Source organism: Mastomys coucha, unplaced genomic scaffold (genome assembly GCF_008632895.1).
Source record: "Mastomys coucha isolate ucsf_1 unplaced genomic scaffold, UCSF_Mcou_1 pScaffold5, whole genome shotgun sequence".
Classification (NCBI taxonomy): domain Eukaryota; kingdom Metazoa; phylum Chordata; class Mammalia; order Rodentia; family Muridae; genus Mastomys; species Mastomys coucha.
The window spans coordinates 60,483,159-60,500,714 of NW_022196911.1; the positions used below are offsets into that span (position 1 = coordinate 60,483,159).

Consider the following 17,556-nt stretch of genomic DNA (forward strand, 5'->3'; position numbering starts at 1 on the left):
ACATATAAAATCACTGCTTGTGTGTGTGACATCACTGCGGCTCACTGAGTGTAGATTTACATACAACCTTGCTTTCCTACTTTTTACATGCTTTCTCACGAAAGCCTCCTAAAATCTCTAGTGAGGGGGGATCTTGGTTCCCACATTTACAAATGGAAGTGGAGAGAATGGGCCCCTGAAGATATGTAGCCTGGTTCATGCAGACACTGGCATCTAGAGTTTTAATCTAAGTCTGACAGACTGCAGTAGCATTGGTTTAAATTTAAATTTTAAATTCAAACATTTCAGCATGGAGTGGTATCCACTTATGTACAGCATATAAATGCTCCCTCAGAGTCTGAGCGCTCTGATATTGGTGCACCCTGTATTTTCTATGTTTTCACTATGCAAGTGTATTTATGGTAAAATTTAACTACAAGTTAGTCACAATAAGATATTAACAATATCTCGCTAGAATGGGAAAATTATAGCTTACTAAAGGCTACTTAGAGACCATGTGTTTTTTTTTTTGTTTTGTTTTGTTTTGTTTTGTTTTAATTTCTGGAGTTTGCCATTTGACCTTTTCAGTTCAAGGTTCATCATGACTAACTGAAACTAGAGAAAGCAAGATGCTGGATAAGGGGTGAAAAAGAGGAATAATAATTAATACCAGGGGCTGAGTGTTTTCAGTCTCTCTTGGTTGCACTGTGAGGTGGACAGGAATTTGAGGACAGATGCATTTTTCAGGTACCCAGCCAATCCCTCATCATTTTGCTTCTGAAAAACAGCAAATGTCTGCCCCCTCCATCCATCTCTCCCTAAAGATAAATCAACAGATAGAGCCCAGGATAAATCAACAGATAGGCCTAAAGATAAATCAACAGATAGAGCCCAGGACCATGTTATTGCTGTGTATTACAGAAGGTATAAAGGACACTCAAGAAATGACCCAAATAAACAATGTAGAAGAGGACAACTGAAGTCACATGGACATATTTGTAGTTTTACTTTGATTATTGACTTGTGTTAAGAGTATTTTTAAAAGTATTTTCTTTACCTTTTTTTCTTTTGATGCCCATGGTTAAGAAGTATGTCTAATACTTAGCATTTATTAACATTTGTATGTATGTATTAAATGTATATTCTATGTCTATGTCACCTAATTCTCTTAAAGTTTTTAAGCCTCTTAAGGACAAGGGCTTAAAATATATAATCAAAATAATTATATTATTTACATCTTATAAAATCGTACTTGAAGTTTTATCAACATGATTAAGGACTTGTAGATGTATGGTATTTCCAGCCTCTGCTACGACAGGATATTCTCCTTACATTTTGGGCAAAATTGAAAATGATGTGAACACAAGTGCATTCTTATCTAAGAGATGCAAATAGAGAAGACCTTCCTCTGCCTGAGTCCAGGTGTCCTTCTCAATGTGACATGCATTCTTTTCCCTTATATGTCTTTTAAATGTATAATTTTAAAAAAATGTAAATAAAAGTATGCTGCCTGGTCATGTCATAATCTGTTTTTAAAATCCAGAATCTTGGGCTGTAGAGATGGCTCAGAGTCTAAGAGCACTTTGTGTTCTTGCAGAGAACCTGGTTTGGTTCTCAGAACCCACATGGTGCCTTATAAGCATCTGTAACTCCAGCTACAGAGGGTCTGATGCCCTCTTCTGACCTGCATGGGCACCAGGCACATACCTGTTGTATATACATAGGAACAGATAAAACACTCATGCATATAAAATAAAATAATTAAATCTAAATTTTTTTTTAAAAAAAATTGTGAATCTATATCAGTTCACATGTTTTTAAAAAATCATTTTCTGTTTTGAATTATAGAATGAATTTAACATAATTTAATTAAACATGTCTCAGTAGGTGAAGATGTTTATGTAGATAACATCTTTCTAAGGCTGAACAATAGAAACCCTGTTGTTTGTTTGAGACAGGGTCTCCCTATATAGCCCAAGCTAGATTGAAGTATTGATCTTCCTGAGTGCTGGGATTATAAATATAGATTTCCATATCTGGATTATAAACTATGATGCAATGAGATATCTAGATAGGTGTGCCAACACTTAGGAGACTGAGGCAGGAGGATTTCAAGACATTGGTCAACCTGGGTTATACAGAATACTCCGTATCAAAAATAACAAGAAATCCCAAGTGCCTGTACATATGCGTATGATTTATATTAGATACCCTGAAGTTTCATGGCTGATGGTGAGGTTCATATAAAAGTCTGTCTGTGAGACTCACACAAAATTATGCCAATTTTTATAGCTATAGATTTTATAGCTGTAAACAGTGATCAGCAGTACAAACCCATATTTTCACATTTATACAGCACTTAATGTCACCCAGTTTTTAAAATTTTAACCAATTTTACCTATGAAAAATGTAGCATCCTGGCTTTCAGCTCGCATTGGTGGGGTAGACAATTTTTTGGCTTTGATGTTAACATTTATGAAATGTATGTTAAAGATTTGTGCAATTGACTTACAATAAAAAAAACTAAAACAACAACAAAAACCCCACCACCACCACCAACAACAACAAAAAACAACCACCAAAAACCCAAGCCCCTTATACTGTTTTGAGTATGCTTGTGGTTTTACGTGGGACCACATCCTTAGCTGGCCTGGGCCACAAGACCTGGGCCAGGGGCTGGATACAAAGTTGGTGTCTTTCAAGTGTTTGTTGACCATTTTCCCTCAATTCTTTCTCCGTGTTGTTTGCTTTAAACCTTACCTTTAATAGAAATATTTGTAATAATTTTGTCTTGAAAGTGTTTTCCAGAATTATTTTTTTCAAGTTACTATTTGACTTCAGTTTCTTTGGGCGATTTTTATTTTCGAGCAAAGTTTTCTTTTTTTCTTTTTAAGCAGCTAGTACATGCATTTTTATGTCTTCTTTGGCTGGGGAGGCAAGCTGGGAAAGCTGTCCCATGGCAAGATTGTAAAGTTGCTCTCTGCTGTCTCCTCTATAATATCTTACAGACTTCACTTACTGGAATTTACTTTAAAGTTCATGGATATCAATTTTCCCAACAGACTTCCATTACATATTTTTCTGTGATTATAAAGAACTATTAACACAATAGAACATCTATACCTTTTATATATATGTGGGGGAGCATGTATGTCTGTAGGTGTATGTAGGATCATATGTGATCCTGATAACTTTTTTCTCTTTTACTCTGAATCTTAATAAATGGTTCTTACATGTCTATGTGTAATGTCTTAGACTAGGTCTCTTCTCATTATCTTATTGGCTTTCAAATTTTTCTTGATATTCCTTATGAAACAAAATTGTATTTACTGGTCAAGTTGTATGAAATCCAGAGATAAGGTGTAGCATGAATAACTTAATACTAAAACAAGTAGCATTATTAGTAACTATCTGCTGGTGGTAATAGTCACTGGGACCATATTTGGAGTTGTAATCAGAAGGTCTACTCGTTCAGGTATGTGTGTTTGTGTGTTTTTATGTGTTTGCTTACACATATATGTGTTCATGTTTGTGAATTTATATATGTGTATTTCTATGTAATATTTGTGTGTATATGTTTGCTTACACATGTATGTCTTCATGTTTGTATATTTGTATATGTGTGTTTTGTATATAATATTTGTGTGTGTGTGTGTGTGTGTGACACACAGATTTAAAGCTGGTTTCCAAGTCATTTGACATCTTGAGTCTTCCCCTCTTCATCTCTAACTGGGGAGAATCACTCCCGCCCGATGATGCTTTTCTACATCTCTGATGATGTCATAGATAAGCTCATAGATATTTGGTTCAGAAACTCCTAGTAGCCCTCTTTGATAAATTCTCAGTTATGTTTGTTAGCAAGTACTTCCTAAATAGTAGACAATGTAGGGCTTTCCAAATAACTCTTCTTCATTTTCCTATTCTTTACTGAAAAGACACAAAAGCCTAAGTGAATACCAGTTGCTATTGGAAAAAAAACACAGAACAATTCAGGTCTTCTGCAGGCAAGCATTATCACCTGTGGAAGTAGGCCTGAGTTGATCTACATATGTAAATGCCAGGCACCATTGTGGATGATAAAGTTCAAGCCCACTATTCCCACATGCAGGTACTTATCTAGTAACTTATCAGGCCAGCCAAGTTAAGAAAAAGAACCATTTTTGTTCTTAAAGGGTTTCATAGAGTTATGTACAATGATTTCAAATCATTGTGTGTTGTTTACACATAAAATCAAAACTGAGTTTTCCAAGACAAGTGATTAGTAAATTGCCACACACCTGCCTTCGGGACTATGGAGTCTTAAAGCAGAATTAGGCTTCTGTGGGATAGCCAGAAATATCTCCAATAGCACACTGAACAACAGAAAGGCTTAAACTCACGCTCAGAGTATAACCTTGACAAATCTCTGGAAGGCCTTTCAAGGAGGTTGCTGCCCAGTTCATGCTGAGCAATACTTTCTGAGTTTAACTGTTTTTGTTTTGTTTGGCTTTGTTTTGCTTTTGCTTTTGTTTTTCTGAGCTTCACTGAAACTTCTGGATCCTTACCTTGTTCTTAAAACCTTGCCCAAAGTCATGTAGATGCCAAGGCTCACTGGCTTCTAGAAACAGTGAACAGAACAGTTTTCAGTCTATTTTCATCCTGTCAGATCATCTGTGCAATGGAGATGGGCCAGGAAGCCCATTCTAGAAGAAATAGTGCCAATAGACAAGGGTCCCTGGAGGGAGCTCTAGCGGAGACTGGAAACCTTATCTGTGTGTTCATCCAACAGGGCACCAGACACTGCTGGTTAAGACAGCATCTTAGAGCTGGGGATCCATTTACCCTTGAAACACACACCAAGCATCACTAATCTCCATGCAGAACATCATCCGGTAAAATATATTTTACAATATTACAAGGTTTTCATTTACTTTGAATCTACAGCTTCTCATAGGCAGGTAACATGGCTGAATGTAGCTCAGCGAGAAACTACTGCACCCGAGTACTCCAGGAGGACAGTGAAAGAATTTATCCTCCCCCATCTACAGGAGAAAAGAAAGATATTGTTCTCCCTTCAAAGACTCCAGAAAGCATTCAGAGACATTCTGGGGGAAAAAAACAGGACAGCAACAAACCTTATTTATTGTAGATTTCTGGGGATAAAGGATACGTCTTGTTTGAACAAAATTTGGCAAATACTCTGTTTTGTCTAAGAATAGTGATCCACATCTGGTTAAGTAAAACTTGATTTATTAGCAATTCTGGGGAAAAAAGATAACCACTACCTGCTTAATAAAGTAGAAAAATCTAAGAGCTTAAAGTATAAGGTTGCAAAGCCATTTGGCTAATGCCAGTTGTTATTGTTGTTAATCCTATTTATGTCCATCAGAATCGTTTAACTACTTCAGGTTTCTCTTCTTGTGGAACTCACATGCCAGTGTGTCAAGCAAGCCATTCCCACAAGGAGAGTAAGATTTCTCCTTGTAAAATGAGTTCTTAGGAACTGTCAGGGACCTTTCCCTCATAGAGCCCTGCTGGCTGCAAAGACCATGAGTCATTTTGCCAACATGCAAATGAAGGCTCAGAGAGCAAAGTCGGCTTTCCCAAGGTCACACTGTCAGGGAAGATATAGTAGCACCCATGTAGCTCTGCCTTCAGGCCAGAGGGAGTAGTGATTCTGCAGATGCCTGTGGAAAGCACCTGCTGGTCCTCCATCCACACCGGGACAGAGATGCCAGGTGCCTGCTCACCATCTGATAGGGAGCTAGTTGTGGGTAGATTGCATCTGCTCTCATTCAGGTTAAACTCTTCTTAAACATGTAATATTTTCAAAAGGGATGTAACACTTTGCTTCCCCCCCCCCCCGTATTTATGTTTTCTCCAAGTTAATCTTCTTGGGATTAGAGACCACTGAAACAAACTCAATACAGTGTGATATGAGGTCTTTTTCTCTGTCATATAATGTAGCAGATAAAATGAACACCATTTGCTCTTGCCTTAAAAATATCATACCCACTTCCACTCCCTTACATACCCCTCAGAGTGCTGGGGACTGAACTTGGAGTCCTCTGCATGCTAGGCAAGTACTCTCACACTGTCACCATCTTCAGTTCCCACCCTCCCCCACCCCCATACACTTTTTTGTCTTAGAGAAATAGAGGTTACAACCCTGGTGTGTGGTATACAGCCACACATCTAACATCTGTCCATACATGATTTCACTTAATAAATCTGACGATAGCAATTATGCACATAATCATCTCCAAACCCCAGAGCATATTCTACTTTCTGACTTCAGAATATACTCCTAGCCTTGTCCACTTTGGTACCCCTTTGCATTTTGAATTCCTACACACTACTCTTCCTTTGGGACGTAATTCTTGCTTGTGTGTGAAGGCAAGAGCTGGCTGAAGTTCTCAGCGTTGTACTCACCTCTCTCTAGATCCCCTTTTAAGTTAATTTCAACACATACCCACCTACCTAAAGAAACAGATACACTATACTTTTATTGTTTTCTGAACAATCTTAGCTGAGGAATATGACACGTATTTATTTCTGAAGTGTTGAGGATCAAACCCTGAGCACATACTGTATTCCTGAGTGACACCCAGCTCTTAGCACATGTTTTGTGGGTTCCCTTTCTGGCCTAGGTGGTAGAGAGTAAAAAGCACTAAACCAAAAGCAGATAAGAATTCTTCTTGTACACACAGAATAATAATATACCAGTAAATAAGTGAAATGTTTAGTCTGTGCGAAGGTCTGGAGTGGAAAGGGGATAAAAATAGGGAAGGCAGAAGGGTGGGCTTGGCATCTAACTCGGATAGGCAGAGAAGCCCATGCTCTATGAATAAATCCACTGCTATCAGACTTGGGGCGTGACCTTAGTCTGACCCTGAAAGTATCTTTGCCCTTTACAAACAATTTAAAATATCACTGGACATGGAGGCTCATGTCTCTCATCATAGCACCAGGAGGCTGAGGCAGGCAGATCACCCATCCTGGGCTACTTGGATAGGTTATAGGCTAGCCTGGCCTAGAGAGTGACCTGGTCTCAAAATAAATGAATTAATTAAAAAATGATTTAGGATACTTATTTAAAAATTGAAATACATTAATTGCTTAAAGTCTAATTAATTACAGTCTCTTAGGACAACGGTTTAGTGTTTAAATTTTAACACTTGTAGTGTTTAAAATTTCACAAAAACAGTTAAGGCCATTTAGTTGTGGAAAAAGGTAAAATCTTCAGGCTGAAAATAACTTCAGAGATGAATTAGTCAAAATCTTTGGTTTTGCACGAGACAAAAACAAAATCTGAAGAAGCCAAATTAAATTGACATCTATATAGGTTATATGTCATAGGAAAGGCCTTATTTTAGGTTAAATTTGTTGTCCCAAGCTTTAAGACTAGATGTTGGCTCAGGCAGCACCGGGATATTTTTTATCATATAGTAGACATTTCTTCGGTAGTGTCTATGATGGTAAATCAGAGGCCCCCATCCCCATCTAAAGACCTCAGCTCGTAAAAGAGACAATCCAGTCTGGTTTAGGGTCTAGATTACTTAGGGACTTAGTAAACCTGCTACATTGTCTGCAGGATGAAGGAAAGAGGGTCAGGAAGGGCCCAAAATCTCTCAAGAAGGATCTGGCCTTTCCATTGGAGGACAAGAAACTACTCACATACATGGGAAGCTGGATCCTGGGCATCCACTGCCTGCTTGGATTGTCCCCAGCTTCTTTTAGCTATAGCTGTGCAGTATCAGTGTCTCCTCTTTGCCAGGAAGGCAGAGGTGAGTCTGCTGTCTTCCTTCCCTCTGAATCCTGGGTCTGCTCGTGGGCACCAGGGTTCCTTCTCAGGCCGTCCCTACTTCACGCTGAGACTTAGCTGAGCTATGTAGTCTGTATTTTGGGGGACCCAAAGTCTCAAGAGGCTCATGGGATATTGGACAGGACAGCAGAGTGTTGGAAAAACAGTCCCGGGACTGTAGGTGATTGCCAAGGAAAATACAATAGGCATAGCGAAGTGTGTGTTTCAGAGAAAACTCTGTCCTAAATATTGATAAATACTGGAAGCTTATCATTGTTTGTTCAAAATTAAAACCGAACAGGGTGTTCCGTATTCCTGTTTGCTAAATCTTACAATTCTACATTTGTGGGCAGGGCAAGGCTAGGCAACACCAGGTACCAGAGTTAGTTTTGGTTTGGCTGATTGAGATAGGAAACAGGGAGACAAAGGAGAAAAAACATAAGGAAATGCATTGTTTGTTTGTTTGCTTTGTTTTGTTTTGTTTTGTTTTGTTTTTTTAAAAAACCACAAAAGAACCTCTCCATTTTTTTTTTTTAAATCGGCTTATGCTCCTGTGTGGGCCCTTGTGTTTTGTTGACACAGAGATTAATATTAAGAAAAAAACTTCAGAAAGTAACACCAATTACAAGAATTGAATTAACAACAAGGATATAAATACTGTAAAACACGGTTAATCTTAAAAATAATAACTGTATTGCATCTAAGCAAGCTGCTGTCTACATGCCCGCCATGGCCATGCAGCCTAATCATTTCACTTGTTCCCATATGATCTTTACACCTTCCAGGAGCCACAAACAATGCCAGGGTGGCCTAAGAAACCACATCATTCTACCTGGACATCTACAAGCTAAGAAACCAACATCTAGAAGGAAGCAACGGGCAATTGAGGATCCCACTGCCAAAGTGCACTCGTCCCGAGCACTGCTTGACCAGGGCTCACCAGCATATCCATGTCCTCACTAAGCTGCTTGTGTTACCAGATTTATCTCTTATAAGCACCATAAAGTCACCGGCAGTCTTCAGGTGTGAAGCGCGTAAGATAGGGAGAATTATGATGCTGGCCTACGTTAAAACTTAAAGGCCACATAGTCAACACCTAAGAAGTGATGGCTGAAAAACCAGCTAGTTTGACCAAGACCCTTAAACTGAGCCATGACACCCTGCTTCTGCTAGGTAAGATTAATTTACATCACCAAACATGTTCACAGGTGTAAGCACTCGAGTCCCAAACTCCCATGGCAGGTCAGTCAATTGCAAGTCTACTTGGACAGAATCAGTGGGGAGTTGGGAAAACATGGTTGCTGCCTTTCAAGCTAGTTTCGGAATGAAAGGAACCGTCTGGGGACTGTGGATGTGCCTTATGACAGCAAGCCCGTTGCTATAACCATAAAACAATTTACTTTCAGTTAAATTTGAAACATTAATTTTAAAATCCGAATACCAGGATCTTCCATCGAAGTGAATATTCACTGCCATATAGGAAGTTTTAGAGTTGGCAGCTGAAGTCCCTCAAGAAAGAAGAGGGGGTGACAGAGAGGGAGGGAAGGAGGGAGGGGAGGAGGTAAGAAGGAGAGAGAGTGCAAGAACAAGAGAGAGAGAGAAAGAGGGGGGGGCAGATATCAAGGTGAACAAAAAACCCTCCTCATTTGCTGTTAGACACAAACTGAAGCAAAGCCCCCGAGACAGAGGCGGTTAATACAAGGCCAGGCAGGCCTTGGGGGTCACATGTCCACTGTGGTCACTCTGTCCAGGAAGAGTAACCAGTAGCCATCCATTGATTTACAATTTTACAATTAATTATATTTTTCTTTCTCTTGTGTGAGATCACCAACCACAGCACCTAAGAGACTCAACTGGCTTTGTCTGCCATAGATTCCAGTCCCCGCCACCTTTTAAATCAAAGCTTAAATTAAGCTTTCTGCTTCGGTGTTGTGCTTCCCCGAACTACCTTCCTTATGACACAAATGCCTGAAAAGAAGTGGCGCTGGATTTCTTCAAAGCCCTGGGGTAAAGATTGGCAGGGTCCAGATGGACACCTCAGGCCTGCACAATCTACTTAGTTAGGGGTTATAATGGTGCAAACAGCCTCCCCCCCCACTCTACTTCAGCTGAGGAATTCCTTGATAAGTCTGTTTCGCAAGCCTACTATCAAGAACGTCACCAAACCCTTCTTAGAAACAATCCAGCAGCCTCTCTCTATCCCTCCCTCTACCCCATTAAACTGCACAGGAGCAGCTGAAATAAACTCCGCTTCGTGTAAGCACAAAAATGACATCCTTGCTCCCTCAGAAAGGTGGCAGTATTGCTTTGTGGTTTTGAGCAAATTACCAAGCATGTGAGGCCTCTGATGAGCAAACTAACCATCTCACCTCAACATGGAAAGGACAAATGTGCATGGCTGAGCCTGGTGGCTGGTGGCTAAGAGATACACACCCCAGACCTCCTCCAGAGGCACTGTGGCTTCCAGCCACTGAAGCTCTTAAATTTTCAACTTGCCTCACTAAACCACCCTTTGAAAAATCCCCCATGTCCAAGCCACACCTAAGGATCAGGAACAACTAAGGTGATTACGGGGGCTCCTTTTGGCCCATCACCCACTGTGCAGTTTTCGAGCCACTCATTTCAAAACAATTGTGGGCCAAGGGAAGGAACTGAGAGCAAGCGGCACCAGCATCCAGCCAGTACCTGTTACATGGAAGGCTCTTACCAAAATGGTCCTTCTGAGAAGGTGTCTTGCCATCATTGAATGGTCCATTACCACCGTTATAAAAGCAAGAAAATGCAAAGCTAGGTAGCCCTGTCAGGACACCGATGAGGGAGCACACTCCTGAGTCTTCTGTAGGCGCCCCCACCCCCCGCATTCCCTTTCCTTGTACTCACCTCTCCTGAGTGTCCCTCCAGAAGTTTCTCTGTGTGCCACTAGCACAACAATTTTAGGGAAAATTGTCCATTTATAAATATCAGATGGTTTGGGAAAAAATATTTGTGGCACTGGGTTTTTTTTTTCCCCCATGGTGATGTCATTTAAAAATTCTTGGTGTGCTCCAAATTCGCTATTTTTACTTTCTCCAAGTGACTTTTTTGGGAAATACATTTGTTTGGACTAGCTACATGTTAAGTGACCCCTAGACTTCTCAGAGTACTAGGCACATCATCTCAGCAGTTGTAACTGATAACGCGCCCACTCTTTAAGTTCAGATCCTGGATTTGCCCATTTCAACACAGTTCCTTTTGGATAGTCCCCTCAAAAATTTCTATTTACGGATAGAGGAAAATATAGTAAAATAAAGACATTGGATTATTCGTAAACAAAACTCAAACTCAACACAGGTCAGAGGGAAGACATTTGAAGGCATTCAGTCAAACACAGTGTTCATTTTGGGGAAACAGAGCGAAGGCCGCCACCTCAGGCCTGAGGCATTCATTGTAAAGCAGTTGAGTGGTAGAGATGAAAAGTTAAGGAGTGCTGAACGCCTTACTCTACCTGATCGGAACTTCCTTCTAATCAGCAAAGAGTGTTCAGACCCCAGGAGTGTCATGGTGAGTCTCAGCAAGCCGCTGGTCGCTGGCCAGACGCCCCGCTTTCCACCAGAAACTGGCTCCCGGGAGCCCAGAGGACAGCAGCTAACAACCCAGAATTCATCCAACTCTTGGGGAGCTCCCTTGGGCAGGAGGACACACAGTGGCCGCCAGTGTCCCCAGAAAACTTGCGCCTCCCCCCCTCGCCGCTCGCGAGGCTAATTAACTCCCAGCAGGCAGGACCCTCCTCCTCTGAGGGTGGCCAGGAACAGCCGCATCCTAGGCGTTCCTGGCTGATGTCATAGGCTGCCAGCGGTCGCGGAGTATCGCCACCACGCCTTTATGAAGGTCCCAAGTTTGCTATCTGATCCTCTTTACTACTGACAGCGGATCAGCCAATCAGGAGAGGCGAGCGGGGCCTGGGGACCAGGCGCGGCCCCAGGAGCTTTAACAGCCGGCCCTTAACTCTTTGCAGAATACTAAGCCAAGGCTGCTTGCCCAGGCGGGAGTCTCTGCACTGACACCCCTAAATCGGATGGCCGAAGGCTGCAGGTGGCGCCCGGCGACGGTAGGAGCGTATCCGCTGGTCCTAGGTGTGCAAGTCCCAGGTGTCCCCAGCCTACCGCAGGGCTCCGGAAGGCACATCCTCAGAACGCGCTGGAGCCTGGGCCAAGAAGCGGGTCGGCTTGCAACTCCAGGGAGCGCCTGCTTTCCCTCTGAATCCGAGCGGTGGTGCTTCCCGGATGCCTGGAGCAGCTATCGCTGCCGATGAGCTGAGCGTCTGAGGAAGTGGCAGAAAATCCTTCGCTGTGGTTGAATGCTCTCTTTTGGGGCACAAAAAGTTTGTGCCTGGGGACTGAGCCGTGAGGGGGGAATAGTACAAAAGTCGAGTGTACCACTGAGCACTCAACAGGGTAGGACTAGGTGGCCTGAGCAAGCCAGATTGGAAAGGCACAGAGGGTTTTCATGTCCCTTTCATAAGTGGGAAATCCACCGGGCACCCAAAGCGCCGCTGATGATGCACGTCTCTGGGGCGCCTGGGATGACAGGGTCCCACGTGCGTCATTAAGTACAACAAATATTCCGTCTAAGACGAAGATTTGGATACTTAAAAAAACATTGAACATACAACACACAGTTTGCTACTGTTTGCAACTTCATATGCACGTGAGCTCCCAGGTACAATTCTTTACATCTCCACTTCTGTCTCAAAGCTGTGATTTCTTGAACGGATCAGCCAATGACAGGTGGAGGCCTAATGTGACAATATCTGCTGGGGCTAATCTCTGCCCTGATGGGGGTCTTCTGCCTTTATCATCTGTTGCTGAAGGCATCTTAAGGGTGCCTAGACCTTCCTTTTCCCCATTTTCTAGGTTGTACCAATGAATTTGAATCTAGGAATCACGTTTTCTGAGATAGGTAACTGGTCTCCCTCACTACATCAGAGAGGAGGCGGAGCCCTCCTACTCAACTTCCTCTTGTGAACAGGGATGGGCAGCACAGGCCTGTGACAGGCTGCCTCCTGGGGTAGCCTGGCAGTGGCTGTGCATTCCACAAGCAGTACTGTTCCTGTGGGAACAGATCTCAACTGCTTTAATGGCTTACATCAATCCCGATTCATTACCGTGCAGGTTTGAAGGCTGGGAGTCTGAAACCGGCCTCACTGGGTTAAAAAATCAAGGTGTTGGCAGAACTGTGTTCCTTTCTGGAAGCTCATGAAGAGAATCCATTTCCTTTCCCTTTCCAGCTACTAGAGGCCACCCATGTTCCTTGGCTTCCAGCCTGTTCTTCCATCTTCCAAAACAGAAATTGTGGGTCAAGTTCTTATTACATCTTATCAGTCTAGCACCTCCCTCCCCACCTTCTGCATCTCTCTCTGAGTTAATCTTACTTTAAGGAAAAAACTCTGTCAGGCTAGCTGATTATGGATCCTTATTCCCACTTGCTATGTAATGTAACATAATCGCAAACGCCTGAACTTAGAACGTGAAGGGGAAGATACATTATGAATTACATCCAGACGTCTCCCTTCCCAGCTTCTCTCTTTTGTAGTTAGATCCCACAATCCAGTTCGTCAACGAAGAGAAACAAAACAGAGGAAGGACTGGGAGGGGTCAGGCCCAAGTGTTTAGAAGAGCCCTAAGCAGGTTTGAGATGTGTGGCAAGGGTTACTCCAGAGAATAGAGGGTAAGGGACAGGACAAAATTATCCCATGGAGGTAACTATTCTGTGAAACATAAAAAAGAAAGACTAGAAGGAGAGACCCAAAAGGATTTTTACACTGAGGACAGCAAGGCTGAGAAGATGCCCCCTGCAACTTAGTGGGGGCATTCTTTGTTCAGTGGGAGTTGTGATAAAAATCAGCTGAAGGATCCAACCAAGGGTCTTCCTGACCCAGAGGGAGGAGGGTGTTGGAGTGTGTGCTTGTGGACAGGACCATAGTCCTTCTTTTGCTTGCTTTCTTTTATTGTTGTTTAATGAGATGAGGTCTCCCTGCCCTGGGATTCTTTTAGTTTTCATCTCAAAAGGAGTTTATTCATTAGTCCTTAAAGTAATATTTTAGCTAATTCTTCAAGAATTTCATATAATCAATTTGGATCATATTCATGCTCCCTCCCCCAACCCAATTCAGATCTCCTCTCTCCACCTTCCTTGCCTTCCTACCCATCCACCTCTGAGTTGTTCTGTGGTCTCCTCTTTTTCCTCTTCGTCCTCCTCATCCTCCTCCTCTTCCACTTCTTCGTCCTCCTCCTTCTTTTCTTCCTTCTCTTTCTCCTCCTTCTCCTCCTTTTTCTCCTCCTCCTCTTTCTCCTCTTCCTCCTCCTCTTCTTCCTCCTCTTTCTCCTCCTCTTCTTCTTCTTCCTCCTCTTCTTCCTCTTCTTCTTCCTCCTCCTCCTCTTCCTCCTCTTCTTCTTTTCCTCCTCCTCCTCTTCCCCTTCCTCCTTCTCCTCTTCTTCCTAGCCCTCCTTCTTTCTCCTTTGTGTTATTTAAACCCATCGTGTTAGGTTTGTGTTATTTAACTATTCTTGGGCGTGGGGCCTGTTCAGGTTGACCACAGTCTTGCCTCAGCCCCTGGAACACTAGGATTAAAAGTGTAGAGCACTCTATCCTCTTTCTTATTTTCTTTTTCTTGCTTTCTTCCTTCCTCTTTCTCCCATCTCTCTGTCTCTTGGCCTCACCCCATCCCCCAGCAGCCCCATGGATGAATTGGGAACTCCTGATAATCACAGCTCTCCTCGGTTTTTCCCATCAGAGTATAGAGCAGCTAACTTCTGCCCTCTGGGATTTCTAGCCCTTATGGCTTTGGGATATCTATGGGTATAAATATGTGCATTATAGAAGCTCATCCTTTGCCCTCTGTGCTCAAATATTTTTATGACTTTTTTTTTGGTGGAATTTGGACAGGCTGTTCCCCCAGGAGAATGGAATCTCAGACAGCTGCTGTCAGAGTGTAGCCTAGCAATGTAGCAATGGCTGCCGCTACAGCCTGCTCTTCCATGGTGATTCTCCAGTATCCTTCCCTTTTGATATGGCACTTTGTTTTGATTTATTTTACTTTGAAGCTAGTCAATTTAAAAAAAAAAACTGTGTCCCAAATTATAGTAACATGACATATAAAGATGGCTCAATCTACCATGGACTAGTAGAGCCCACATGCAAGGATGTTCTTGAAGGATTGGAAGTTCTTATATAGGGAAGAAAAGAATACATTACATAACTACAAGGTAGAACTAACAATCTCGATTGCTAAACTGAGAGTGAGGGTGCTTGCCTATAACCCCAGCACAGGAGAGGTAGAGTCAGGAGACACAGGAATTCTCTGTCATCCACAGCTAGAGAGGGAGTTCCAGACCAAGGCTGTGGGAGACTCTGTCTAAAAATTAAAACAAAACAAAACAAAACAAAGAAAACACCCAAACAGCAGCAGCAGCAACAACAACAACGACAATAGCAACAACAACAAAATTCTTTCTGTCCTTTATTGATGCTTCCTTGCCCCAGAGGCTTCTGGGCAATGCGCTCATGGGTCTGTGGTGCCACAGGTAAAGACCATCATTCCTACAGACGATTCCATTTTTACCAAAGCAAACAAACAAACAAACAAACAAATAAACTTCATCGTTACCAAAAACCATACTCTACTCATACTAGTGCCATTTGGCATTCTCATCAGGCAAGGACATGGTTAAGGGGAGGTAAAATTATATAAGGGGACATGGAAGTCATTGCTGGCTCCCCTTAGAGCTGTGTCCTCCATAGCTGTGCTTCTTAGCACGAAGGTAACATGGGAATGGTTGTGTTCACAGGCCTAAGCCCAGAGCATGGCTCAGGGAAGTCAGCTTGAATTCAGATCCCTTAGAGGCCTGAGTGCAGCTTGAGGTCAGATATTGGGTCACAGGGGAGTGCAGCATGATGAGCAGTCAGCTCCGCTGTGAAGGTCCAGGACCTGCAGTTGCTTCCTGGAGGAGGCCCCTTCTTAGCGTGGTAGCTGGAAACCCGGCTGAATCAGCTTTCACAGTGATCTTAAAGAGTCCTTGGTTAGGATATCTCCTACCTCCTGCAGTCTTTCTCCTTCCTTTCACAGATCTGACCATTTTCTCTTCCTTCACACACTCTGAGAATGCATTCCAGGTTCTCTCTGTATCACCAGCATAAGTAAGTATCCTGCCTGCCAGGTAGCTTTGCAAACTCCAGTGACCCGAGTGGGAGGAGAGTAACAACAAACAAACACACATGCCGAGGTGAAGGGTACCATACAACAGATGGGGCACCTGGTTGCTTGTGCAGCCCCAGGCTCTCTGTGGCCCCTTGGGAGGAAATACAGATTCACATGCCCTGCTCTACAATGGCTCAGAGAACAGGGAATCCAGGGTGTAAGACACACTGGGTTTTTGAAAACACAATTAGCAGCAAATAGCAACAAAGTGTGTCCTAATATGATTGGTCAGGCTGCTGGGAAGTTAGGTTATTTAAAAAGTAAATATGATGTTCAGCGAAAGAGCAGCTGCCTCAGCAGAAGAGCCCTTACTATGATCCCCACTGACTGCTGCAAAAGACATGATCCCTTCATGGCGGTCCTCCGAAGATGGAGCAGAAGCAGCCAGCTATGAGTGCTTGCTGACTGTCTCCTCTTCTCAATCTAGGATTCTCTCAGCCATTAGCTCCTCTCAGCACCCCTGGGGCCTGTGCAGGAGGAGGTGGGCTCCAGTCTCTCTGCTGTATTAACTTCCAATCAAGAGAACATGAAGTTGTACTCATCCCTCATTGCTCATTGTGAGCCCATTGCTCATCTTCAGACTGACTTCAGGCTGAGCGGGAATTTCATGGCACTGTTAGCTGCCTCAGGACTGCAAGTCAACTTCTCACCTCTAAGAAACCACTCAAACTCTGGTCAGGCAGGGAAAATATGTATTGAGTCACTTCCTGAAGGAATGCAGTCTTGGTCACTAGCTTATTTCAATTCCAGAAATATTTATCCAGCACCAAATGTGTTCTAGCAGCAGAGAGAATATAAAGATGGAGCCGATAGAGACTGGGATCTCATATGAGCTCAGACTACAATAGGTCTCCCACAGACTCCCAACAAACCTGAATCAGGGTCATTACTCCACAGTGCTAGTTAATGTCTTGATGTCTCAGGTGGAAGTCATGACAGGCACAGTTAATAGAACCTGCTCTCTTTCCTGAAATTGAATATAAAAGGACCTTTGCCTAATTTAAACAGAGACTTCAATTTAAACAAATGTTAAAATAAAAGGTTTCAGTTGAGAGAATCTGTCACAAGCCTTTCTTTCTCTGCCAGCCAGACACACTTCTTACCCTGCCTCCCTCCACGAAGAACATACAACTTGAGGCCAAGTTGAAGCCATTGGGTGGGAGAGTGATGTTACAGCCTGAAAGGTCTTGGGCCCTGAAATCCCCACCCCCGAGTCCCTATATTTTGTCTTTCTGTGTCCTTGCTAGTACTTTAAGGAGTTGAGACCACACACCAGCAGCGAGTCTTCTGGCGGCTTTTGAATCAATCTTACCCCATGGTTCCAGCCCCCTCTATGTTTAGGTTACAGAGCTTGGAGGTTTTGTTCAAGCTACTTCACACTGAAGCACTACAATGAGAATGTCCTTTTAGGCCAAGGTCTGTTTAGGATGGCTCCCCTGCTGCCAAATCCCCTTATCTCACAGCATGTAGAAGATGGAGGAGCTCAGAGCAGTGATTATATGATTATACTTCTGTCACTTACATGTGACTCTTATGCTACAATGTATTCAACTTATAT

The 17,556-nt window shown here is 42.9% G+C and overlaps 1 protein-coding gene across 6 annotated transcripts in view; it reads right to left on the reverse strand.

Annotated features, from left to right (window-relative positions):
- Positions 1–17,556, reverse strand: part of Myocd (myocardin) — a 104,028-nt gene that overhangs the window by 84,361 nt on the left and 2,111 nt on the right. The window contains exon 1 of one of the 6 annotated variants that reach the window (XM_031353682.1): positions 11,247–11,591. The exons of 2 other annotated variants lie outside the window; for them this stretch is intronic. In XM_031353682.1, the coding sequence (XP_031209542.1) occupies positions 11,247–11,301 (55 nt within the window). In that variant the 5' untranslated portion in view covers positions 11,302–11,591. Of the gene's footprint in view, positions 1–10,642; positions 10,721–11,246; positions 11,592–17,556 lie in introns of those variants that run through there. 3 more of the 6 variants (XM_031353684.1, XM_031353688.1, XM_031353685.1) reach the window with 3 other exon arrangements.